This window comes from Zychaea mexicana (genome assembly GCF_025766255.1).
Source record: "Zychaea mexicana strain RSA 1403 chromosome Unknown BDB00scaffold_108, whole genome shotgun sequence".
In the NCBI taxonomy this organism is placed as follows: Eukaryota; Fungi; Mucoromycota; class Mucoromycetes; order Mucorales; family Lichtheimiaceae; genus Zychaea; species Zychaea mexicana.
In genome coordinates this window covers 28,095-54,092 of record NW_026516771.1, presented here as the reverse complement: position 1 = coordinate 54,092, position 25,998 = coordinate 28,095, and the positions used below count along the sequence as shown (strand labels likewise).

Below are 25,998 nucleotides of genomic sequence, written 5' to 3'. Positions count from 1 at the left end.
CAAGTACCCCGCAAAAAAAAGAGCACAGTAACTCTGATTATTTCATCACATCCAGGTTTATTAATTCTTGCAGATCAAAATTAAGGCAAGCACAATGAGGGACAACAAGGTAAAAACATGATGTGCTGATGAGCTGTATAAAGTGGAAACTGGAGCAGATGAATGTATAGGGTGGGCAATACCAATGTTAGAAAAAGTAGCATGACAATTTGGTATTATCAGATCCTGTGTATTGTTGCCAATACGCCGTTGGCCAAAGGGATCAATTTCATTTTTAATATCTACCACCACGCCAAACGGGCCCCATTTCATGTACGGAAGACAGTCGGCAAATAGATAACTGGGGTACGCTGCTTCAATAAATCCACAGACATGTGTGTCGTTGACCGTATTAAGTTTGCCACCCACGCAGCAATTGTAGCATTCAATCTAAATTTGAAAGGTGTATATGAGTTTTTTTAGTCTCGTCGAATTGTTCTTCCTCTTTCCCTTCTTGCTCTTTTATTCGTTCTTTTTCTACTCGTAAGTTTTAATTCAACTACTTACACTTCGACCGCTTGTATAAAGAGGTCTTAGAATGTACCTCCAAGATACTAGCTTTTCTGAAGGATCAGTGGGTGAATCATATTCTCGGGTATCAGACCCTCCATAATTGGAGTAATACGGTTCGTTGTTGTTGTTGTTGTCGTTGTTACTGGCCATCAGTATGGAAAGGATGAGAAAAAGTTTGCCTCCCTCCAAAAGAGGACTATCAAGCGGGTATTTATGGTATCGGTAAAAGCGCGGACCTTGAGTGTGTGTTTTTGCGTAGTACAACCTACGCTGCTAAGCATGATAGTGGAGCATTCTGTGTTCTCTTGTTTCTTCGGTGTTACATCACACAAAGAAAAGTTTAATTAGTTCTTGTGCCGATTCAGTCTTTTGTATATAAAGCAAAGAGAAACTTTTGGCATCTTCTCTTGGTGGATGCGTCGCCTATTACTTCATTACCACCCATCCTTCATTTCCTGTAATTATAATGTCATCTTCCGATAAAGCAGAAGAACCAGATTGGAGTCAATATGCTGTTTCTACACCAAGATTTGTCACACTGTCTAATAATTTCCGAGATCTTTCATGGGATTATGTGTTGGGTGCCAACCAAGTACATCCAAGCACGGCTCGAAAGGTAAAGAGAGAAATGCTTCTCCGAAATAAATTATGGGCAATTGCATTATTAGCTCACTCATACTTTTAACATTTGTGTCTATCATGTATGAACATGATATATAGATTGAATGTGACAGATGTTGTTTAGGACCTGCACAAGAACGTATACCTGGTAACGGGCTCGATCAATACTATAAAGTGAACGATACCCATGTTTGCGGTCTACAGCCATCCGTACACTCTAACGATTGTACGACCTTTGACCCCCTCGGACGTTTTTATGGTGTGGTGGCTCATGTAGATGGTGGCAGCAGTAGTCCTGGCAGCAATGACGACAACGGAGAGACTGTAACTCTACAAAATATAATTATTCCTTCTTGCCCCTCGCATTATACAATGGCTATGGTTATGCGTCCTAGCACAGATCAAAGACCGGCTGGATTTACTTATTTATATAACGCCCATGAAAGCAATGGAGGAACTGAAAACCATAAGGATAATTTTGCCCTCACACTTTTTTTCCTTATTTTCGTATGTATGTTCTTTTGCAGGCAGTAGCTATTTTTCATCCACAAAATAAAGTCTTCTGTCTAATTGCTATGATACTACATGTATAGCAAAAAACCAAGTATAATCATAACAAGTTTAATGCCAAAGAGTGAAAAAGAGGAATTGCAGTTTCCTTGCCTGCTAGTGAAACTTTAAGATGGTGAGAACTGCAACACGCAGCTTGACACATGTCCAGGTCTTAGAGGCAGTTGAAGCCAAGATTCAACGAGACACCAACAGCACGAATAACATGAACAGCAACGGCAACGGGAGCAGCGGCGTATGTCAATCCACACATCGATTGTACTCAGCAATGGCAACAGTAAAAGCAGCAACTTCCACTCTTTCTCCGTGCTCTGCAAAACCTATCCTATCAACTTTTAATACCAGTGTTGACCGTGTTCGATCTTCTGCTACTGCTACTACTACTAAAACCACTATTACTCCAACCAACAACAACTCTGGATACCATCAAGAGCAATAGCACGCCGAAAGTAACAACAACAAATACCATACCACTTCTATATCTGAACATGCGCTTTTCGAGAACAATCAACTAGTAAACGATCAGTCGAGAGGCAGGATATTCGTCATCGTCCTCGTCCTCGGCTGAGACGACGACTGTTCCTTCTTCGGGTTAATTCCATTTATTATAAATTACGAGATTTTGGAAGTATAGAAATTACAAGATCGCTACAAGGGTCAACTGGCGATCTGGAGATGTGGTTTGGTGATGAGGGAAGAAGGAGAAGAGAAAAGAGGGCTATACGATATGTGGCGCAAATAGCTCCATTTTTTTAACATGACTACTGCTTGGACGAGGAAGAGACCTCATCCATAAAACCCAGGGATTTGGGTCCGCCAGAGCCGGGCATCGGCATAAAGATTGTCTTTGGACCTTGACCGTGACGACCCATGGATGTCAACGTATCTAGATAGCGGATTTGCATAGCGGCAGGTGTGCTCAAGGTATCAGCTGCTTCACGCATCAACTTGGCAGCTTCCACTTCAGCTTGCGAAGCAATCACACGCGATTCACCGAGGCGTTTTGCCGTAGCTGCAGATGACAGTGACTCTTGGAGTTGCGTAGAGATGCCGATATCCTTGACAAGGGTAGCTTCAATCTGCGTATTAAATTTCATGTGAGCAAGCTATTTCACAGCCATTACATTCGTAAAGTTGTGTGTGTGTGTGTGTGTGTGTGTTTACCTCGACACCCCACTTTTGAGCTGCAGGGTTAATAGCCTCTTGGATCTCGCGCGATATGGTATCACGGTTCTCGATAAGATCTTGAAAGGAATGCTGACCACAGACGTTACGCAAAACAGTTTGTGCCCTTTGTGATTTATTAAACGTTGAAAGGGAACAGTTAGGCATACACGCATATTTCCATCTACAGAAGACTGAGAAAATCATTACTCAAATACCTTTCAATAAGTGCGGTCATGACGTCTTCGACCAGGTATTCCGCATCATAGGGAGCCACGACTCGCCAATACAAGACAGATTCCATAGTTATGCTGACATTATCCTATTCATTCATTTTGAACAAAACGTTTAGAAGCAATTCTTTATTAAGGCTTGATAAATATAAAACAATAGTAAGCGATATATTACCTTGGTCATGACTTCTTGGGATGGGATATCCGTGATTTGGATGGTAATATCAATCCTCTTGATGCCTTCTGTAACAGGATTAATCTAATACAGGTGTAAGAAGTTTGTGCGCGCACGTCAATTTACTTAAAAAGAAAACAAGTCGTACAAAGACTCTTACCAGAACCAGTCCTGGATCGACGACTTTGTAGCATTCACCAAAGCGCGTAACCAATCCAGCAGTACCTGTATATATCAACAAAATATTCGGATGAGCTATACTGGCCACTGTCTCTTCTATAGAAAAAGCGGGAGTAACATGAACGTATTCTCTTTACCTTGATGGACGCGCTTGTACGGGTTGGGAAAACATGCACAACACGGCAAAGGGATCTACATTGATTGCCCAAGAGAGAAGAACCGGGTATTAGTCAATCTTGGGTTGGCAAGGCGTGTATTCGGACGGCAGCGACGATACTTACCGAGCCAAGGAAGCCAAAGACGTCGCCAATACAAGTCATCATGCTACCATAGAAGCCCTATATTATAGAGTGCATGTATGCTGTTGAGAATGTATCCATCACTGCTTCTCGCAAACACAAAACACATACATGATTACTATCATGAAGACCAAAGTTTTGCGCAAAGCTTTGCTCGACGTCTTGCATGGTTATACCGGTAGGGCCATCATCCTCGCCATCCTTGTATGGAGGATAGGATGACTTGTTGGGAGTGGTGTTATTGTGGGATGATGATTCGGCCATCGAGTACTCCATTATTGAAATTTTAAATAAAAAAAAGTAAAAGATGAAACTGTGAAGGAAGAAGAGAAGAAAAAAGACAAAAAGAAAGTTATGCAAAAAATTAGTGGAAGAAAAGAGGATGGTGTTGCTACGCTACGTAACACAGGCGTGCTCAGCTGCATTTGCTTAGCACCGCAGCCTCATCACTTTTTCCTATAAACTTCATGCAGCAATATATTAACAGGCCACGGCGAAAAAAACTTTTTCTACCTTTTTCTTCCTCGTTTGACTTATTTATTGCAAGCGCCATCTCCAACGTTTTACGGGCTTTCTTTTCATCTTTTATCTCTTGAAACCCTACTATTTTTATGAACAGCAGTATGCAAGCACGCAGTGACGAAACACCAGTTCATCGAAACCAGATCAAGCGACCTCCACAGACTGATTATTCCTTTGAGGCCAATCTCGGCTATCAAGACCATGTAAGTCGCATTCTTTTTATCTTGCAAAAGTTCCAAGTATCATGGATCGATACTAATCAGCCTTGCAATAGGGATGGTATGGTACAATGATGAACTGTCTAGGTTCGATTTGCGGTGGTTTGGGAATGGTCAGTACTTTAGGAAAATCAAACACACCCAGTTATATAATGAGAGAAGAAAGAATATACCAAAATACTAGTTGAGTAAATTCTGATGCTCGTGTGTGCATGCTTCACAGGTCCCTTGCTTATGCTGCTTTCCAAACCCGTTCAAAGAAGTCGACCAAGGTCATGTTGGTCTAGTAACACGCTTTGGCAAGTTTTACAAGTGTACCAACCCGGGTCTAGTAAAGGTGTGTATATCCTGAGAAAAGAAGCTTGGCTGTTATATTCTGTGTTGCTCAATTCATACTGACGACGTGTTTTATTGAATTACAGGTAAATCCTTTGACCGAGTCGGTGCACCATATCGATATCAAGATGCAAATCATCGAGATTCCAAAGCAGATTATTATGACCAAGGACAATGTCAATGTGCGAATTGACAGCGTGGTGTACTGGCATATTGAAAACCCGTTCCGAGCGGAATTTGGCGTTCGCAGCGTGCGAAAGGCACTTACAGAGCGGTATGCGTATGACACAATTTGATGGAATAGCATTATAGCCCATCGTGCTCGACTTTGTACTCACTCCTCTTCCATGATATAGCACACAAACAACGCTGCGCCATATCCTTGGTTCCAAAACATTGCAAGACTGTATTGAGAACAGAGAGGCTATTGCCAAAGCGATTCAAGACGTGACCAAACCTGTTGCGAAACAATGGGGTGTCAAGGTAAAAGATGCTTCTCTAAAACACGTCTTGTAATTGTGCTATATGTACATATAAGCTCAACTAACGTGAAATAGATCGAATCTATCCTGATTAAAGATCTCCAACTTTCTGGAGAGCTGCAAGAGTCCGTCTCTGCTGCTGCACAGGCCAAGCGCGTTGGCAATGCTAAAGTCATCAGCGCCCGTGCTGAAGTCGATTCCGCTAAGCTGATGCGTGCTGCTGCTGATATTTTAAGCACACCCGCAGCTATGCAGATTCGCTATCTCGAAACGATGCAGACTCTATCAAAAAGCTCAGGAACGCGCATCGTCTACCTGCCCTCCGATGCAGACAATCAAGGAGGAGGAGGTTCGTTCGGCCGAATGCAGGCGGCGGCTTACCAGGAACTATCGAACCCTCATAACTTCAAATAGCTCTTTTAAAATCACTCCTATTATGTCAATTTAGCCATCAGCTGCTGTCCCCTCTCGCTTTTCTTTTAATATCATTGCTTACTGTTGTTAATTATTTCATTATTTTCAATAAAAAACTTTAACTTTCTTATGTTCACATACTCATTAGGATTAAATGTCATTCTTACCCTCGTACGACGCATACATTTCTGCTCAGCACTTTGGCGCAAAATAGCGCACGTAGTGCGAGTGTAACGTAGATGCGCTTTATTTGATATGATAACAACCGTAAAATTATCACAGCTTTCTCTGAAGTAAGAAATGAGTGGCTGTCATACCCAAGTGCAAAACACGAAGCAAGGATTTGGATTCTTATTGGGCGATCAACGAAGTCAAAGCGTAGTTTTTCTTTTTGCTTTTCTAGGTTTAGCTTTACCAACGGTCGGTCAACAACGCCTATTATTGATTATACCACGTGAAATTAAAATAGCATTTCGAAATATATGATGTCAACGGCTGATCCGCCTGTCCAGAGAGAGCTAGGCTTGATGATCAACAGTATTAAACCTTACTCGAGGATAAAATAATGTACTCTGTCAACATGCTATGGACACGCGATCGCTGTAAATAGCTTATATATGATACTATAACATATATCAAGCCGTTCTTTTTTAAACACTCCAAATTAACAGATCACTGCAAAGAGACTGTGCTCATTACGAAAATGAAAACCGGGCAACTCACAAATCGTAGTTGCTATGTAGTAAAAGCCTTCTTTATCGTGCTGTTGCTGCTATATAAGTTTTGTTACAGAGCTACTGTGATCACTTAACTAGATGGAGCAGAAGACAAAAATAAAGAACAAATCAGCCTATTGTCAAGGTACTTTATATGCTTTTTTCATCGGTATATACATGTAGAGCTCAGTGGCGTGCAAAATATTAGAATATGTCTCAGTTTTATCATCATATTAGACAAAGGCTTTTTTATTTACCAAATGTTATATGTAAGATTTAACTCTTTCAAGAGATCATCATCATCTACTCCCATATTTTCAGGGACATCGTCGAGTTCGTTTTCCAAAGTACCAAAGCCAGCCACATGCGCCCTGCACAAAATAATGTTCTGCGCCTCAACTAAGGGCATGCTTGACTGGGTCTTACAAGAGGACGCCTGTTTACAAAAGAGGACAATTGGGCGTCCAGGTCGGTTGCCATGTTATTCAATTGTGCATAACGTTACATTGACCCATCCATTATCAATACTGATGTTTTACAGCAACACAATCTGGCTTCCAAGTTTGACATCCAAAACTTACTCTAAGAAAAGAAACAGATGATGATGAGATTGTCAAAATGCTATTTTATAGCAAACAAGACAGCTTACAGCAGGTTTGACAGTGAGGAAATGCCGGAAAGATGACATACCAGACCCAAATTGTCAGAAAGCCAAAACGAAGGAGGATAGAATTTTATGATCATTTGCGATAGATGTATTTGTCATTTATTTGTATGTATATGAACGGCATGACGTGTACTTGTAATTAAGAAGTTTACAATGATCCGAGAGTAATTCATCACAGGCAGTGCAGATATGCTATATGAATCACATAGTCAGGGAGGAATGTGTAACGCAACAAAGAGCCATCTAGCACCAAAGTATTCGATTGACCATCTCAAATTTATTGCAACAATGAGTGATTGCGGGCAGAGTATACACATTTTAGGATTACGGGAAGACTAAGAACTAGAGATATAAATAAAGCATTTTAGTGCAGCTCTTCCATGAATGATTGTTTTTCATCCTATTTTCTTTCCATATTTTTTTCATGAACGTCATCCTCGACAACAGCAACGAATAAGACCTCAGAAAGGCGCTCTACTTGATGGGCTGCAGACGTAATTACAAGGGTCAGAACAAAGCATGACAGTAGCACCCGGCTTTCTTGCACTATCGATGACCAAGTGGAAGTATAGTTTTTACAGCATGTCTCAGTAATATGCATGAGTCGGGTTGTGCTCCTGTTCTTTGCATGTCTGCAGCAGTAATAGAAGTAGCAGTCGTAATGATATAATAGCTTTGGGTGAGTATACGTTTGGTATCTATATTATAATGTTCTAAATATATAAATGAGCAAATACAAAATGTATCGTATGTCAGCTCCAGCATCAACAACAAGGCAGCAACATCTAAGTGCACAATTCCGAGGTAAAAGACAGACTTTAATTTCTAGGTGCTAAGAGTAAGTTTTGGGCATTGTTCGTTTTGAAAAGATGGAAAAATGGATACTCATCATTGAAGCATACTTGGTAATTGTTACCCTTTGTGTGCGACGCTTACTCATTGCTTTATAGCACGATACGTCAAATAAGTCTTCAGTGCAAGTTGCCTTCAGAGTATACAAGAACTAAGTAGTTTGGCATGAAAGCTGTGCTGCTACTCTAACAAACACAAATTCATGAGTTTACTGGAGCTGACGGAGTAGTCCAATTTTGGTTCTTTTAAAAGGTCGCCTTGGCTTGTTGCAATTCTTTGCTCTTAGCTTACGTTTTTGGAACATGACGTCGCTTGACAATCTCTCATTGGGAGAACTTTTCACTACTGGTCAAGCTTATTTGACAGAGCTTGAGGAAACATCCTTAGCAAGCATCGACCCTGAATACCAAGCCAAAGTACGCGATGCATTGAGCAGACTAGAAAGAGCCAACGACCTTGTACGCCAACTCTCCATTTTTAGCTCAAACGAACTACTCGACGACATCAACACACAAGATTTACGATTTCTTTTGATTCCAGTCTATCTCGGCGATCTGACGCTCAAAGTGACCGATCCGAATCGCAATCGTCAGTCGATCTTGGAAACTGCAAAGGTACCTAAAAAGAAACTCTTTTTCTTTTTGAGTTTCACGTGTGTGTGCTCTTTAGCGTATATTAATCAGCATACACAAGAATTATTTTGATACCTTTTTAAGTTTATGCGAGGAACACCAATTAATGCGAAGTGAGGATTTACGCGCGTATAAAAACAGACAAGAAGGAGACAACGCGACTATCAGACTCAACGCAGCATCACAGCGTCAGCAAAAAATCGAACAGTATAAGCGCGAAAAAGCGACTGAGAATCAACTCAAGGAACTACGAGCACAGCTGAATGAAACCGATAACGCAGCAAATGATCGGGATGATATGGAGCGAGATTTGGTACAGGCAGCCATCCAGTTATACATCATCAAGGCACTACAACATCTTCGGGCTATTGACCAGGAACTAGTAATGGTCAAGGAAATGGAGACAATGGCAGAAGATCGTCGACGCATGGTATCCGGATCACAGCAAGACGAGCCACAACCAAGGGACCGACGGATACCTCCCCCCACATGGGGCCGCGATAAACCGCTAATGAATAAGCAAGGAAAACCATTACAGCCATTTGTGATTACAAACAAGCGACAGCAATTGAAAGATCAAGTATTCCGACCCGGACATAGCTTACCGACAATGACAATCGACGAATATTTGCAACAAGAAGAGGAACGGGGCAACATCATTAAGGGAGGGTAGGTTACCTTTGTAGACGCAGCAGAAAATTTATATGGGATATGCACAGAATGCTAATTTATATATGTGGACTCTCTCAGAGGCAAGTCTCCACCAGAGAAAGAAGAAATTGACGATAATGATCATGAGGCGCTGGACGCAGATACAATGAAAAAGAGAGAATGGGACGAGTTTACCGAGGCAAATCCTCGTGGATGGGGTAAGCGGCTTTTCCGTTGCTGTGTGAAAAGATACAGGCGTTTTATGTACAGCGTAGTTCTGTTAACTGACATAAAAATCTAAATAGGCAATCGTGGAAACAAAGGATAATAGTGTTTTTGTATAACTCGTACAATAATAAATTAAGTGGGTGAATAAAAGTGTATGAATCTACTTTATAATGTGAAGGGTCGGCGGGATGAAGTTTGGGACTATAGTACATATGATATCGACTACTCAATGGACAGCCTTAAATAAACATGTCCTTATCCATATATACGTATACATGTCTGTCTATCCCCGTCCCATTGTACTGAAGTATCTTAGCTTGTATGCATATAGATCTTTATTGTCATTACCACTCGCTGGGCAAGTTGCATATAGCATCATTACATGGGCCAATATATTTCGTTCAACACTTTCTCCTTGTTTGGTTAAAGCATGTTACTTTGCTGTATGGGTCGCATTTGCTGTGATGATGCTGTTGCTAGCAAGCAGTCTGCTGCTAACTTTGCTTTGTAAATAACTGATCATCCCAAATTGGCTGCCGACGCTCAATGCTTGTAGCTCACATTTAAGATTCAAGTGGAGCATGGTCGATACTTCTCGCCTAATGTTATTAAATCAAAAAGGGACGCATTTTTTGGGGACCAAATATCTTAGAAGCAATGTCAATGTAATGCTAAATTATCCATACGAAACTTACACAAATGGGCTGCAACTAGATGGTGCATGGACAGCGCGGTTCGCCAGCGAATATTGCAGTTGTGTCGCAGTGTTCCCATTGTTGCTGGTTTTTGTGCTGTAGTGAATGATCATACTCAATGCTTTGCTCCGGTCACGATCCGTCAAGTTACCAAATGCACTATCCGGTATATCAAACTTTAGCCTGTCCTTCTTTGTAAGGCCAACAAGTTGGATTTTTGGTACTGCAAGGTTGGGTGCATCGAATGCCTGAAGCTTTAGATTTTCGTGCAATATCAAAAGTACGTAAGTCAGTGTATCTCTTAAAGTACATACTTTGTCAATTTTTGTTCGCTTAAAAAGATTTCTGAACTTACGCGACCTCCCCATTTGTATACAGCATAGATATCAAGACCGTATGGATCATAATCAACGAGCGCGAGAATCTGTAGTTTTCTATTTTCAGTCGCCAGATACTTGAGGAAGTGCCGCGTGGCAATATCCTACACGAATCCTAGTTAATAACCAAAGTATGAAATTCTTGATGTAATACTACTAGAATCGTAATGACATATACCGGATAACCGCGTCCCTAGGAAAAAAAAGGTGATGAAAAGCAGGTCAACAAAGGTATTTCATCGTTATCTTATCTCGATCTTTGCGGTACAAAAGTATAGATATGCATACATACCGTAATAAGGATACCATTGGGAAACATTTTTGAGAATCCCGTCGAGACCAAATGCCTGAAACTCGCCTAATAATATCATGACAATTACGTCTCAATTACCGCTTGATAGGATGGAAAGCAGGCCTTTTAACTCGTCTCGATCACGTTTCAATGGAAAAAAGAAAAACTTTTCGTCACCTCTTTTTCGATAACGAGCACAAATTCTGCAACACACACAACGTTAGCGATTTGGTTTACCGGTGGTATCAAAACGCCCTATGCCACGTTGTATGTACAAATCAGTAAACTTTATAAAATACAAGTAATTTGCATGTGAGCAACCTTTACCTGCTCATCACTACAATAACTGTCGTCAGTATTGACATCTGCCGTGCAATCGATCGCCTTGTTGTTTTTGAGCGTGATATACGCCGCACCGAAAATCAAACCTTTGGAAGATGCAGTCTATGACCATGTTATCACGTTACATCCGACAGCCATGGATAATAAAAGAAAAATTACATGTATCTGTTAGTGTTTTCTTTTCGTAGAAAAACAGCACTTTGTAATAAATCTTTCGCTATAAGTGTGCAACTACATACCACATTCAGGCTCGAACGAGGTACATTGAAATAACGCGACCAGCCATTGACGATCTACCAATAGTGTTTGTCGCGGGAAACAACAACAAGAATTAGCACACACTCATTGTACACTGGGGCTATCTTGGCGAGTGATAGTAACAGTGTGGGGGGGGGATAATGCTAAATTTGTTTGCCGGTCTTACCGTATCTACTACCGTCTGGTTTGTAAACAGGGTCACATCACGGTAGTAAATGTCTCGTTTTGAGACGACAACATTGTTGGAAATGGATTCGTGTATAATCTCGAGAACTTTCAACCGGCGCGCTAAATCAGGAGAGCACGGAGATGGAGAAATAAGAAACAAAAAGCAAAAAGACGAATTTCAATTTTAGGAGCATACAACTCTGCACGCGATTAGGTGTCTATTGTCACCGGTAATGGAGAGTTTATAGGTACCAAATGTTTTGATGGATCGAGCATTGTCTGAAGCCTGGCTTTTTCTCTTAATGCTAGCACGAGAACTGTTGCTCGTGGCGGCAGTGCTGCAGATACTGGTGGAACCGCTACTTGTATTCGCTTGCTGATGATCTCTCTTATTTAGACTATCTGTATAGTCGCTTGTCGATGCTAATGACGTCGTTGCTTCTGATTCCGTATTACGCATTCGTTTACTATGTTTCTCGTGGTTATATATCAATATATATTTATATATATTAGCGACGAAACCACCTCGTAAGAAAAAGAGTAATTGTGAAGTACCTTTGATATGTCTGCTTTGGTGACGGTGAAGCGACAAATCCAGGAAATCCCAAGGGTGCCTTCTGCAGCACAATGCGCTGCAGCAGCTCATGAACAACTTGTTCGATTCTCTCAATTATAGTTTCACTAGAAGATAGAAAATATGAAATCACCCGGATAGATTAGAGCAGAGCACTCACGCGTATACATCATCATCCTTTCTTTATGTCTACCGAGGCTGTGGCTGTGTTCCCAATTGGCCCTGGAAATAGTCATCGTCGAATTCTTCTACTCCTTCACTGTTCTCCCCGTCAATCTCATTGTCTTCAATTTCCATGTCTGTTGCAGCTCGCTTTGCGGTGTCTTGTGGTACTCTACTACCGTTAAACTCGTCATCATCCTCTTCTAGAGTGTAATCATCAAAGTTCTTTAATTGCTGGGATTCCATGTTGAGAAGGAGGTCGAGCTGCGTATCTGGAATGCTTTGTTGTTGAAGATTGTCGTTATGAAAATTAGTGATGTCGTCGTCATCATGATCATCATCTCTGGAGTTAATGATGTTTTGGTTCGATAGATGACTGAGAAGACCGGACGATGGCATCATTGATATATCGCTGCTTCCAAGGCTGACGGATGAAAGTGCACCACGGTCGATAGAGTTGCTGTTACTTTCGTCGTTGTACGGCCATGGGCGACAAGAGTTGGCGATGACCCGTGTTTCGATATGGCAGTCAAAGGGTTGGACGTTAGGGTTGCTGTTGTATTTGAGCATGTTATTGTCGAGCTGTCCTCGGGTTTGGCAGGTTGTGTCCGTGGACGCCATCATCCGAGAGGTACGACACTCCAAGTCATCGTCATATAGATCCATGTTGCTGCTTGTTATTCTTCTGCCGTCCATTAATGTGTCTTGAAAAAAGTGCGAAAAGCGAAAAGAGAAGAAAAAGAAAAGAATAACGCAATCACATATTGCTGCGCGAAAGAATACTACGTAGTTTGACGTCAACAAAAAACGAGTGACACTTATTTGTACTCTAAATTCCTCTCCGATCGTCGAGCCAAGTAATGCAGAAAGCAAATGATCGATCTACCATAGCATATGTGTAATAAAAGAGCTATAATAAATATGGATGGATTGTATATGAGTAGTGTTCGACTACAGTGACATACTGTGTTGCTTAATCTGATGATACTATCCTTTCGCCTTTGTTCTCCCTCTGAAGGAAAAGCGCTAAGATTAGCTTATACATCGGCTGTACATGGTGCTTATAGCGTAGGTGTTAATCCTGATATGATGATTTGCTGCTCTCATACAACTGAATGTACGGTATATGTAATGGTTTCGCAAACGAATCATACAGAATAAACTGTTGCTGCTGCTATTAATGATGAAGTATTGATGAAAATTACGCAAAGTTGAATTGCTAATAATCTACAGTGCGCATCAATTTACGTTACATAGTAATATGACAAGTTTAAAAAAGAGGGATTTAGGGTGGGCTTATGTCAGAGACACACCACTTTGTTGTATAATTAATTATACATTAGAGAAGAATATCTTGGTTTGTTGTAGTAGCAACGTCTGAGAGCGATGCCAGCTAATAGTCTGTCTAAAGCTAGAACGGCCCACAACATGATATAAGTTTAGAAGGCTAGCACACTCATCTGTTGCAATATGTATTTGAAGACCATTTTTCCACCTCTGCTTTAACTGCAGTTACCAGCAGCATCAAAATAATGAGCCAATGCTTACTTTTGTGTGTAGGAAAGGCTAAAGCTAAATAGAGTTTAATCCGCATGAAACGGATCCGCATATTGAGAACTGCTAATACCAACATGCTGTTGTGTATCTTAGTGTGACAAACACACGTCTCAGTAGAGAATATATCGGTAAAGTTCTGACGAAAAGCAAGGGAAGGGGTTCTTGACATTGGTTGCAGTTCATCTTTCTATATAAGCCACACAAGTCCCTTACTTTCATGCCGAGCTCAGCTCGGTAAGGTGCAGCTTTAATTTTTTGTCTCTTTGCGACAAAGACAAGCGACGAACAAACGAATAAATAACTCACTTATCCGGAATGCCCCCTAAAGGAAAAAAACAACAAAGCACCTTGGGTCGTGCTGTTATTAAATCGCGATTCCAAGGTCAACGTGCCATTAAAGTCGATGAAGGAAGACTGGTTAGTTGCTATATCTCTTTCCTTTTTGATTACAAATACATGCAGTCCAACGAGAGCTGATCAAAAAACGGTACATGTGTTCTTGTATACTGTAGCATACAACAGAGAGTGAAGAACCCAATTGGGTGAAAATGCAGAGTATTACACAAGAGAACGATCTTGAAGCCTTTCTCAGTACCGCAGCATTGGCAGGAACCGAATTCACTGCAGGTGCGTGTTTGATATATGGAAGCACCTTTCGTATATTTCCTCGTAGTACTCATATTCACGGGACCTTTTTCTTAACTTTCTTTTAGAAAAGCTCAATGTACGCGTGGTACAGGATTCCTACAAAAACCCGTTCTTATTGACCGAAGAAGAAGAAAAGAACACGATCGCCAAACACATTGAAAATATCGACAAGCTAACAGTACCTCGACGACCTCATTGGGACAAGAGCATGACGGCTGACCAGTTGCACCGATCGGAGCGAGAAAGTTTCTTGGAATGGCGACGTGGAATGGCACAGTAAAGTATCGTTTCAGGGTTTTCTATGCCCTTCGTAATATAAGTGTGTGGGCGAGTTGCACCCGGTTAAAAAAAGAGGAGCTAACATGGATTCTTTTTTTGATTTAAAAATTTAGATTGGAAGAGGATGAAGGATTATTGTTGACACCCTATGAAAAGAACTTGGAAGTATGGCGACAACTGTGGCGAGTTATTGAACGATCTCAGTTGGTGGTTCAGATTGTGGATGCAAGAAACCCGTTGCTGTTTCGTAGTGCCGATTTGGAAAAAAGTGTCAAGGAAGTGGATCCAAACAAGAATAATTTATTGCTTATCAACAAGGCAGACTTTCTGACCGAAATGCAAAGGTATGTTATGGTGGGCCATACAGGTTCTTTTATGATGCGATAACCTAACACTTGGGGATGTGTGGGTATGTTGTAGACGGAAATGGGCAGATTATTTTGACTCTCAAGGCATCCGGTACACTTTTTTCTCGGCATCCCTGGCAGCCAAGGAGCAAGAAGAAGAACGACTGGCACAGGAAAAGGAGGAATACGAAAAGGCATTGAAAGCAGAAAAGGCACAACAGTGGGATGATGAAAGCGATGATGACGATGACGACGATGTGGAAGAAAGCAGCAGTAACCATAGTCAAGCGGACAAGGAGGTGTCAGAAGAATTGTCGAAAACGACCATCTCTTCTTCTTCACAAAATAAAGAGGAACCAACAGAAAATGTTGATGAACGTATTCGTATTCGCACAACTACCGACCTACTTGACTTGCTCATTGCCGAAACACCCAAACGTAAGATTTTTGATTTTTGCGGTGGAAGAAGGGGGGAGATAACAACAACAACAAAGAAGCTAATAGTACATCAACGATTAGAGCAAGGCGAGGATGAGGAAGGAGAAGAACCCAAAATCATGATTGGTCTGGTGGGTTATCCAAACGTTGGTAAATCCAGTACGATCAATGCATTGATTGGAGAAAAACGTGTGTCTGTGTCCTCCACGCCCGGTAAAACCAAGCATTTCCAAACGATCCACTTGACGCCAAAGCTGGTTCTTTGCGATTGTCCCGGTCTTGTTTTCCCCACATTCTCGACAACCAAAGCGGATCAAGTCTGTAACGGCGTTTTACCGATTGATCAACTGCGTGAACATACGGGACCAACCACGCTGGTAGCACAACGGATACCACAGCCAGTTGTTGAAGCCACCTATGGTATACGGATCAGGACACAGCCCAAGGAGGATGGTGGCACGGGTATCCCCACCAGTGCCGAATTATTATCTGCCTATGCCAGTATGTATTCTTCTCTTAACATGTGCTGTTGTTGTGAATAAGGGATTGTTTTGCATGTTACTAAACATGACATGCATACACTAGTTGCCCGAGGCTACTTTAGATCCAGCCAAGGCAATCCAGACGAAGCGCGTGCAGCTCGTTACGTTTTGAAAGATTATGTCAACGGCAAGCTGCTGTACTGCCATCCACCGCCTAATGTAACAACTGACCGCGAACACTTTAACGACGAACACCACAAGGCTGCTTTACAAACGACCAAAAAACTGGCGCCCACAACACGTGTGCCTGCTTCGGCATTGAACTATGTAGCACCTGCCGGCAATTCGCCTACCAATGTAGCGCGTGGATCCAAGACTGAAGCTGTCGACAAGTCGTTTTTCAATAATCACATGGCAGCACCCACCGTACGAGGCAAAGCTGCCGCATCGATGCGCGGTGGGTTTTCGCGAGTCACATTATATCCGCACCAACAGGTAACGGGAGACGATGGCTTGCCCTTGCCGCAAGGAAGAAAAGAACGCATGGCAATGGTGCAGCAGAATGCCCAAGAGTCGGGACTGGCTGAGGGAAATGGCAAGAAGCATCACAAGAAGGGCAGAAAGAATCAAAAGAGTCGTAGTGGTGCCGGTTATAGCGATTACTTGTAAAAAATAAAAAATTGATAAAATCCCCCCCTCCCCCCCCACAAAAGTGACATCACCCCGCTCTCTGGAGGAAAAATTATAGTTTTTTTTTTTGGTTGTCAGCCTTGCAGACGTTCGTTGTCTATCTTATGCGTTGGAAAAAAGTTTAAAAGGGGGCAGAACAACATGTTGAGCAATAGTAGCAAGGAAGCCAACATCAAGTGGTTGGGAGCAACAGCAATCGTGACCGTTGGAGCAATAGCAGCAGCAACAGCAGCCTGGTATGTTGTACAGAACGATCGACAGATGAAACAACGAAAACGCGCGCGTGCAGGTTACAGAGATGCACTCAAACTCTTACAGCAGATCAAACGCGACCAAGAAGCTATCCAAAAAGACTTGGACGCCATCCATGTAGCGGTCAGTGATCCTTCCGTTGATGACATCAAGAAGAAGACCGAGTATCCGCTTGCTCACTGTAATGAGCTATTACTGCGTCTGCTCGAACGACTCGATGCTATACGACCCAGCGACGCTGTTCTTCCTCCATCGCTCGACCTGCAAAATCAACAAGAGCCGACAGAATTCGAACTAGAACTGATGCAGCACATTAAAGAACGTAAACGACGCATCATTCAATCCATTGAACGGGACTTTAGTCGTGTGGATCAATACAAGCAAGAGATTCTGGAGATGACACGTTCTCCGTGACTGGATGGCGGCAAGGGTGATAGTAATAGTGATTTACCGTAATTGGTATCTGTTTCCCGCATAATGTTATGTTTGTGTGTGGTAGTTGTGCCCACAATCATTTTCTCGCCTTTCTCAAATACCGTTTTTCCCTCCACACTCTCAAAAGCAGACACGCTCGCCAGTTCCTTATTCCTGTAAATTACCCAACCCATTGCATGCAAGAGTAAATTCTTAAAAAGCTACTCTTTCAAGGAATCCTCGCTTTTGTTGCAACGGATTTGAAAAGCAGAGCTTCTTCACCCAATACACACGAACCCAACCGAGCGGTAAATTCGCGTTTCTCTCAGGTTTGCACATAAAGAAGAGCGGTTGCACTCTCTCTCTTTCTCACACATACTGGGTGGTGTCACTCCATGGTGTGTAATAGACTGGCACCATTCACATTATAAAAGTTAAAAACGACTATCTTGAGACTATACACAGCGCGTAAGTTTCTCTTTCTTCTCATATGTTGTGTGTGTGTGTGTGTGCGAGTTGTACGGGTGTGCGTGTGTGTGTGGTGCCACCTGCCACACTATTCATGCAGCCCACTTTTTTTTATAGGTCCCGCTTCAACAATCGTCTTTTTATTCTCTCTCTCTCTCTCTCTCTCTCACGCAACACAAAACCAAAATACACGCCCGTCCCCACTACTTTTTTTTCTTTTTTTCTATTTCTTCCTTTTAGCTGGCGCACCGTTTGATCATACTCTTTTGACAGAGAAAAGGCCCAAAGATATCATGATGGCTCAGGTTCGTTTGTCAAACCACCCTGCCCCTATTACTCCAAAAGAAATCATTGTAACAAGTTAAAATTTAGGCTTCTTGGGGCACTGTAAGTTTTTCCACCTTCTTTCCATATGTGAGACATGGTCACAGAAATAAAGCAAACCAAAAAAGAAAAGAAGCCACGCCAAATTTCTTATCTTCATCACGACACATTGAATAAAGGATAACGACACCGGCAGTGGCAATAGAGCAAGTGAACAAACAAAGGAGCAAGCAACGGGAATGGATAATCATGACATGACATGGAAGATCGTCGGCAGTCCACCTCGACAAAGCAGTGTCGACGAACTGCACTGTCAGCAGTATCATCATCATCATTATCCTCAGCAACAACCACACCCTCAGCCAAAGAGAGGAGGAGATCGGCGACGGTCCGTATCATCATCATCGTCGTCATCTGATTGGCCATCCTTTGGCGGTGCCTTCCAATGGGAGGGCCCTTCCATTTTCAACGTTCCCTATCCAAGCAACAACAACAACAACAACAACAACCTTGACCAGCAGCAGCACCCACGGTCTAGAAGTCTTTCCTTTTCCATGGGTCAAGATCCGACCAACTTTGGCTACGAGTACTTTGGAAGTGGCGTCATTGAACGACAAGGGAAGGGTGGACTAGAAACAACCATGGAAGAAGATACAAGTGGTTTGGATGCTCAAATGAGCCGAGTACACATCCGGTCGCAGTCATCTGGTTCATCGTCTTTTACTACGTTTGGAGGAGGTAGAGGAGACGGTGGGCTTGTTGGACCTATGACTCCCTCTTCCTCCGCCTGGCCACCACCACCACCGCCAATACAAACAGCACTACCACCCGCATTAACTGGAGGAGGTGGACATCCATTGACACCGATACCACGCATGACTACTGCTACCACACCAACAGCGACGAGACATTACGGGCGTCGAGCATCAGATCAACATGAAGATTATTTCCACCGATACCCATCGCTTTTCGAAAGCAATACTAGCAATAATGCACGCTTCTCGGATCTGTTCCAACATCATCAACATCAACGGCGAGCTTCCCAACCTTATGCGTTTCCGGACCCTGCTTCGTATGATATAGGGTACATAAACACCCCAAAAAAACAGAACAGATAACAAGTTGATCCCAAACTAACTTTGGCGTGCAAAAAACGAATGTTCTAGGAATCCATACATTTCCCACCACCACCACCACCAACAACAACAGAATCGTAGAAACTCGCTATCGTCAACGGCCAGTGGAGCATCATCCAACAATTTCCCTTTGCAGCCACCACCTACACCTGTTGGCGGTATGGAACTATCACCACCACCACCGCTGTTCATGCTGAACACTGCTACAGCAGCAAAGCATCATCAACAGCAACAGCAACTATCGAGCTTTTCGTCGCCTCTGCCGTCACCTTCCATACCATTACTATCGCCCAGCATCCTTGGAAGTAGCAGTAGTAGCAGTAGCAATTATATGCCTCCACCGTACTTGCAAAAAGTACCCGAAGAACAAACTACTCCTGTCACGACTACAACTCTTACAACCCACGAGCTAGCGACGACCCCTTTGAATGCTGCTGCTGCCATTGAAAAAAATCCTATTACCCGTAGTGCGAGTACTGCAGCGACTACAGCTTGTACAGAAGCAGCAACAGTAGTTGCTTCTTCTTCTTCTTCTTCATCACCGCCTCCCAACGTTACCGCAAAAACGAGTGCTACTTTTGCAACAATAGCAACAACCGTTACGAGCAACGTCCCAACGATATCAGCCACCACTACTCCTGAAAAAGCCTCGACATCCGAGCAACAAGCACAACATACACAAAAAGCAGCAGCCGAGAAGAGCAACAACAACAACAACGATTCACTCTACTTGGTAGAATTCAAAGCCGGTCGTACCGATTTCTTTTGCGTATCCGACCCAAAGAAAAGGCCCAAGGTCGGCGACTTGGTGATTGTGGAAGCAGATCGTGGGAAAGACCTAGGCAAAGTGGCGATGGACAGTGTGTCTTCAGAACAGGTGACACTACTCCAATCACAAAAGAACAGTAGCAGCCACCACCACAACAACAGCAATAATAATGGTGCTTTTCCAGCAGCAGCAGCAGCAGCAGAAGAAGAATCACCACAACCATCCAATTCGATATCGCACTCCTCTTCCTCTTCAGCAACAGCAGCAGCCATATTGAACAGCACCAACAGTAATAGTAATAGTAACGGTAGTAGCCAACACCATGTCAAACAGATTTATCGTCTAGCACAACCCGATGAAGTGAACCAGCTTTTGCTCAAGAAGCAAGACGAACAAAGCGCCTTGGCCGTGTGTCAACAAAAGATCAAGCAAAAAAAGTTGCGTATGGATGTAGTGGATGCCGAGTATCAGTGGTAAGAAAGCTCACGAACGACGGTGTATATACGCAAATTGTATTTGTCCATTCCCGTCTCACCAATTCTATATTAAACCGCAGGGACCGTCGCAAGTTGACTTTTTACTTTAATGCTGAACGACGCATTGACTTTCGGGAATTGGTCCGTGAGCTTTTCAAGGTTTACAAGACACGCATTTGGATGTAAGGTGCCACCATTATGCATTTGTTATCTTTTTTATATCCCCCACGAATAGGAAAGATGATTACTCACGCATGTGGTCATGTTCTTTACCTTTACTAGGTGCGCAGTAAACCCACAGACGGCGACAACATCAACAAGCAATCACACTGCGTCTTCTTCTACTTCTTCTTCTTCGTCGACTACCAATACCACTACTGCTACTACTAAGTGGTCTTGAGGGCTAGATCTCAGTACAAACATACATATATCCTTATCTCCTCTATACAATTCATCATTATACAATACCGCTTTATATATATGTATATTTTTTCCAACAAGTACCCTTACTACTGTTATTTCCCCCCTCCCCACCGAACATTTTTTATCTTTCTTTCCCCACTTTGACACGCGCTGAAAAAGAAAAAGAAAAATATCTGGCTATCTCCTCATGTCAGTGCAACTTCAACGTGCTGTGCCTCGACACATTGTAATTGTCCTCTCTCAAATATATTAAAAATCTTTCTTTGCCTTCACTGTTTATGTTATGACATTGATTAACAGAAAAAAAGCAAATCTAGATCTTTTGTGTCGATGTGTCGGGCGAAATGAATGAAACCATTTGTCCTACCATTGATGGTGGCGTTCATCAAAACCTGAAGGAAGCAAGGCAAGCAAGAGACCGATCAAAATAACACACACACACACACAGAGATAGAGCTGAAATGATAACGTGTAATGTTGATAGCTCGCGCCTGGACACGGTGATCCTTTTAATCAAGCGATACATTGCCACCAACAGGATTTTGGCCCCGAAAGATACCTATGCCATTGTTGGCATGATGGAAAAAGCTTATTGGGTATGTAATACAAGGTGTGTGTGTATACTTTTGTATTAAACCATTATGATAGATGATGAACTTTACTTCTGAACCAAGAGTCATCCATAAAAACCTTGCAAGTCTCGTTACCCATGAGCACTGCTCGACATTCGGTATATATTGCATTTTCTTGGAGATATGAGAATATATGTGTCTTGTTTTTAACTTGAGCTAGCGGCCCAGATACCGACAGTTTGTACAGGGTCATTAGTGAAAATGCCGCATTGAACAATGACGTTCACAACCGTCTTGTTCACGCCATTGTGTTTTATGGACGAACGGACGTGATGCCTCAACCTCTTGGTCAAGACTACGCTTGGATACGCAACTGTTCCAATTTCGCATTTGATTTGATGTTTCTTCATGGTCCAGCGCGTGATAGCGAGCTTTGTCAGGTAAAAAAAAAAAAGAAAAGATTTCTTCTTTCCCCCGTGGCAAGCAACACTTTTTCAATGGTGACATATCTCTCTCTCGAGAGAGAGAAAATATATATTTTGTTATCATCCATGTTAGGCTGTGTATGACTTTTGGGTAAACATAGAACCCCATGTCGTATCAAGTTGGTACTTTGAATTTTCCAAGCTCGGCCGTAGTTCAATGACCAAAGCCATGGCTCAATTGACTGCTCATCCACTTCAACGTGGTGATCAAGAACGTATCAACGATCTCGTCACATCAGAAATGAAACGACCCGAAACCATTTATTTGTCAGATTAAAAGAAAAGGCACTAGGTAGTACATGGCACTGTAGCAACTGTTGTTGTTGTTGTTGTTGTTCCTTGATGTTGCATTCCATTTCTATTTTTACGAGCACCATTGCCATTACTACTATTATCACGATGACGTTGATGCTTTTCCTCTCCCCATCCTTCTTTTCGTTGTTGCTGTCGATAATACATTATTTGGGAAGCCAACTCGTCCTTTTCTTCCCGTAACTGTTGTACCAGATCCATCATGTCCAGTAACCGGTGCTCGCGTATTGTATTTTGCTTCTTTCTTTTATCCAACTGTTCTTTGATGATCTGCAAATGCTCTTGCAATCGTGTCACCATGTACTCTTGCTCATAGAATTGCTGCATCCGGATTTCCACTTGGTTCCGATAATACGTCAATTTGTCTTGCCATCGTTCTTCCTGTTCTAGTAATTCTTCTTGCAATTGTTGTATGTGTTGTTGTTGCTGCTGTTCGATAGCATCTTTGTGTTTTTGACCAGCGTCATTTACGTCAGCGTCGTTCACTTGTACAGAAGCTTCTTTCTCTTCTTGCTCCGTTTGTACGAAAGCATGACGCACCGGAGGACGGTACGCCAGTTTTGTTTCCAATGCCACTACTTGATCTTGTTGGTCCACGAGCTCGGTCATGATCCGCTTGATCTCGTCACCATTCTCTCGAACCAGTAAATCCAACTGTTTTTTACGTAGCACCTCATTGGCCAATTGTTGTTCTACCGTATGGATCCGTGATTGATGCATCTCTTCTTGTTCAGTCAGCTGGTCCTTGTAGTGCTGTTCGATTCGATCCAACGCCTGCTGCTGCTCTCGCCGTAAGCGTCTCGTAGCTTCCTCGTGTTGTCGTGTCAGCCGACTGAACGCAGCTTCATGTTGTTCCGTCAGTCGTTGTAGCTCCTGCTCATGTTCTGCTTGCAACAGTTCCACCAGCTTTTGTTGTTGCTTTTCGGCGTCAGTACTATTACTATGTCTGGAAGTATCGTAATGAACTTTTTCTACTGGGTCTTCCACGGCAGACCATGGCGTCACTGTCATTACTGCTTCATCACGTCGTCGTCCTCGCTGTCCCCCCTCCAGGGCGGTAGTAGTAGTAGCAGGATCATCAAGGCCATGTTCAAGTTGTTCAAGTGCTAATTGGTTCTGCATAACTTGATCAATGACGCGTTGTAGATTGTACATAGAACGTGCCATATTGCTGCAAGGCCGACGACGTTGTTCCAAAGGTCCTTGGTGCCGTATGAAACCATCGTAAAAGCATTTCACACATGCAAAGAGTGGATGCCAGCGTGAATAATGGTGTGCATTACTATTGGCATGACTAAACGGGTTACATGCTGTTTGGAGCGCGGACGGCATAAATGCACAAGATGAGATAGAGTAAGCAGAGCTCGAGGGGGGGGGTGCCGGTGGTGTACCAAAAAAAATCAGCCCGATGAAAAAAAAAATAGCTTTTTGCAAAGCGGAGATCTCCTCCACCACCGTTCAGAAAGGTTTCTCTTCAGGAACGTTTACTGTCAGTGTGTGCGCAAGTGCAAAGAGGTACTATAAAAGTGATGGATGTGCACGCATATTCTTTTTTTTAGAAAGTAGGGTCGAAAGAAGCAAGGCATCGTATAGATCCATCATACTGTTATGCCAAGATAGAATTTGTTGTCGAATTCAGAAGGGAAAAGCACCAGGTGTAGCAATGTCACACACATGCAACGACGGGATAGTATCATCCTCAGAAATAGTCATCATCATGTGGAAATGCATGTACTTGTTTAGCGCGCGCAGGGAGCAAACAAACAAGATTGATCCCTAACAATTGGATGTATTATTACTTCTTCACCATGTAGGTGGACAGTTGACTACGGAATCATTGGTTGAATAGGGTTGTTCCGAAGTGTGTGATGCATGCTGCTCTATACTGTTACTGTGTACATGATACATGCTGGAGCTTGCTGTGATAGATATCAAGATATATCGTATGTTGTTCTACTCAGCAATGCAAAATATGTATCAGCAGTTATTACCCGAGATGATGAAAATAAAACATTGTTTGCACCCCGGCTGAGTATAGAGTGAGAGCGAGTTTAACGTGTTAATAACAAACAGTATGTAATACAACAAGCTGAAACACATACAGTGAAGAAAAAGATTCGGTCCTGTGGTTAGCACTATCAACAAAAGCGGTACACAATGAATCTGATCGTCCACATACCATGTGCAGGAAGTTGATGAGTGCGGGTTGCAGATTACTCATCTGTATAATTAATAATGAACAAGCTCCCCTTCTAATCATCATTTCATAGTGTAGTACCGCTATCTTGCTGCTACCAGTTTAGAGCCTACATGTGTGCCACATCAATACATAGTAACTACTACTTTGGCCATCTAATGGATAAGGATCATGGAGCTGTTATGTCAAAGGCAGAAGAAAACGCCACAAACCCACCCCCTCATTGCGGTCGCATACAAACAAGATGTTATAGATTACATACATGACATCAGATCTTCGTTTCAATGTATATGAATGTCTCCATCACTAGTTCCTGACCACTGCTTACTACTACTACTTGAACGTGTATGGACTTTCCGCTCACATCAGGGTCAACATATATATATATATATATACCAAGACATAGAGCAAACTTTGATGGTACAAGAAGGGTCCACACGCCTTTCTCTCTCTCTCTCTCCTTTTCTTTGTTATTGTTTTCTTTATTTTCTTTTGCGCCCTAAATAATTATATTATAAAATAAGGTGACGATGCTTGATCACTTATCATCGCGACGATGCTCCTCAGACAAAGAAGGGAAATCCAACACCCTGGGATCACCCTTGAACATTCTTTTATCGGCAACAGCCCTACATAGAGGAGAGAGAGAGAGCGAGAGAGCGAGAGAGGTCGTCAAAGAACAGTTGTGGGTCGTGCTACATGCACGGGCCTTTGTTTGTACACCTCTTCAGATCTGGCTTTCACCTTTTTCTCATTTCGTCATTTACGCCCTCGTGTATACACTATGTATATCGTGCTGTATGTGTACTTGAGCGAGTGAGCGAGGTTGCAAGTTTGTTTGGGTCACGTACACACATTTTACTTGTTTTATTCCGCCCACTCTTTCTCCTCCTCTCCCCACCCCACCCAACCCCCCCCCCCCCATGACCTTTTTGTTGCTTTCTTAACGTTTGGGCAAAAGATAGGAGCAAGTGGTTGTTTAAATCTTTACGGAAAGGGAAAGGGGTGGAAGAGAGAAGAAAAGAGTTCGGAGAGAGAGACAGGTTCTTGGGGGGGGGGAGAACACACATACCAACTTGGCTTTACATACACGCGCGCAGTATTCACTTGGGATTGTCAATTTGTGTACTACGCATATACACTACTTGTCTGCTGGGCTTACAGAGTCTTCTATCATGCCTGCACCGGACTATAATATATCTGAGGAGCTCTTTAGTGCTTTTGAAACACAACATATGTCAAGTCTCTGACGGTCCTGTGACAAACCCACTTTTTCTCTCTCTCTTTCTCTGCTGCCACCCAACACCCCCACCCCCGACCACTACCCATCCAAAAGAGGAAACCCGCTT

General features: G+C 42.7%; 9 protein-coding genes across 9 annotated transcripts; 6 read left to right on the top strand and 3 right to left on the bottom strand.

The window, feature by feature from the left end:
* Nucleotides 1–2,504: 2,504 nt before the first annotated feature.
* On the bottom strand, nucleotides 2,505–3,819 carry BDB00DRAFT_772464 (uncharacterized protein; the record flags this gene model as incomplete). Its single annotated transcript, XM_053120043.1, has 6 exons — nucleotides 2,505–2,822; nucleotides 2,908–3,034; nucleotides 3,126–3,229; nucleotides 3,316–3,399; nucleotides 3,476–3,540; nucleotides 3,777–3,819. Coding segments are annotated over 6 exons (741 nt in total), but the record flags the coding sequence as incomplete, so codon positions are not given.
* A 500-nt stretch (nucleotides 3,820–4,319) lies between these two features.
* Nucleotides 4,320–5,766, top strand: BDB00DRAFT_932721 (uncharacterized protein; the record flags this gene model as incomplete). The annotated part of the gene is made up of 6 exons (XM_053129094.1): nucleotides 4,320–4,519; nucleotides 4,591–4,647; nucleotides 4,758–4,871; nucleotides 4,957–5,144; nucleotides 5,227–5,353; nucleotides 5,428–5,766. Exons 1-6 carry the CDS (start codon nucleotides 4,406–4,408, stop codon nucleotides 5,764–5,766), a joined length of 939 nt encoding a protein of 312 aa, XP_052974703.1. The 5' UTR covers nucleotides 4,320–4,405.
* A 2,458-nt stretch (nucleotides 5,767–8,224) lies between these two features.
* On the top strand, nucleotides 8,225–9,735 carry BDB00DRAFT_848048 (TAP42-like protein). The gene is made up of 4 exons (XM_053125278.1): nucleotides 8,225–8,615; nucleotides 8,695–9,302; nucleotides 9,384–9,502; nucleotides 9,590–9,735. The coding sequence occupies exons 1-4, from the start codon at nucleotides 8,304–8,306 to the stop codon at nucleotides 9,610–9,612; spliced, it is 1,062 nt and encodes a 353-aa protein (XP_052974702.1). The 5' UTR covers nucleotides 8,225–8,303; the 3' UTR covers nucleotides 9,613–9,735.
* Nucleotides 9,736–9,945: 210 nt separating this feature from the next.
* On the bottom strand, nucleotides 9,946–13,046 carry BDB00DRAFT_877405 (Spo11/DNA topoisomerase VI subunit A; the record flags this gene model as incomplete). Its single annotated transcript, XM_053127611.1, has 12 exons — nucleotides 9,946–10,111; nucleotides 10,208–10,461; nucleotides 10,563–10,688; nucleotides 10,763–10,777; nucleotides 10,877–10,942; nucleotides 11,054–11,131; nucleotides 11,204–11,320; nucleotides 11,458–11,511; nucleotides 11,643–11,764; nucleotides 11,873–12,111; nucleotides 12,200–12,325; nucleotides 12,412–13,046. The coding sequence occupies 12 exons, from the start codon at nucleotides 13,044–13,046 to the stop codon at nucleotides 9,946–9,948; spliced, it is 1,998 nt and encodes a 665-aa protein (XP_052974701.1).
* A 1,072-nt stretch (nucleotides 13,047–14,118) lies between these two features.
* On the top strand, nucleotides 14,119–16,863 carry BDB00DRAFT_848046 (uncharacterized protein). Its single transcript, XM_053125277.1, has 7 exons — nucleotides 14,119–14,354; nucleotides 14,450–14,564; nucleotides 14,651–14,861; nucleotides 14,978–15,208; nucleotides 15,285–15,649; nucleotides 15,731–16,150; nucleotides 16,235–16,863. The coding sequence occupies exons 1-7, from the start codon at nucleotides 14,253–14,255 to the stop codon at nucleotides 16,798–16,800; spliced, it is 2,010 nt and encodes a 669-aa protein (XP_052974700.1). The 5' UTR covers nucleotides 14,119–14,252; the 3' UTR covers nucleotides 16,801–16,863.
* A 99-nt stretch (nucleotides 16,864–16,962) lies between these two features.
* BDB00DRAFT_791864 (uncharacterized protein) lies at nucleotides 16,963–17,487 on the top strand (the record flags this gene model as incomplete). The annotated part of the gene is made up of 1 exon (XM_053121068.1): nucleotides 16,963–17,487. One exon carries the CDS (start codon nucleotides 16,963–16,965, stop codon nucleotides 17,485–17,487), a length of 525 nt encoding a protein of 174 aa, XP_052974699.1.
* Nucleotides 17,488–17,809: 322 nt separating this feature from the next.
* BDB00DRAFT_41750 (PSP1 C-terminal conserved region-domain-containing protein) lies at nucleotides 17,810–21,381 on the top strand. Its single transcript, XM_053117303.1, has 7 exons — nucleotides 17,810–17,955; nucleotides 18,073–18,260; nucleotides 18,328–18,342; nucleotides 18,459–19,363; nucleotides 19,446–20,657; nucleotides 20,741–20,842; nucleotides 20,943–21,381. The coding sequence occupies exons 2-7, from the start codon at nucleotides 18,249–18,251 to the stop codon at nucleotides 21,058–21,060; spliced, it is 2,364 nt and encodes a 787-aa protein (XP_052974698.1). The 5' UTR covers nucleotides 17,810–17,955; nucleotides 18,073–18,248; the 3' UTR covers nucleotides 21,061–21,381.
* Nucleotides 20,943–22,541, top strand: BDB00DRAFT_848036 (uncharacterized protein). The gene is made up of 6 exons (XM_053125276.1): nucleotides 20,943–21,309; nucleotides 21,401–21,489; nucleotides 21,568–21,679; nucleotides 21,732–21,813; nucleotides 21,884–22,095; nucleotides 22,214–22,541. Exons 1-6 carry the CDS (start codon nucleotides 21,271–21,273, stop codon nucleotides 22,415–22,417), a joined length of 738 nt encoding a protein of 245 aa, XP_052974697.1. The 5' UTR covers nucleotides 20,943–21,270; the 3' UTR covers nucleotides 22,418–22,541.
* Nucleotides 22,393–24,078, bottom strand: BDB00DRAFT_848035 (uncharacterized protein). The gene has a single exon (XM_053125275.1). The coding sequence runs from the start codon at nucleotides 23,782–23,784 to the stop codon at nucleotides 22,429–22,431; it is 1,356 nt and encodes a 451-aa protein (XP_052974696.1). The 5' UTR covers nucleotides 23,785–24,078; the 3' UTR covers nucleotides 22,393–22,428.
* Nucleotides 24,079–25,998: the final 1,920 nt, after the last annotated feature.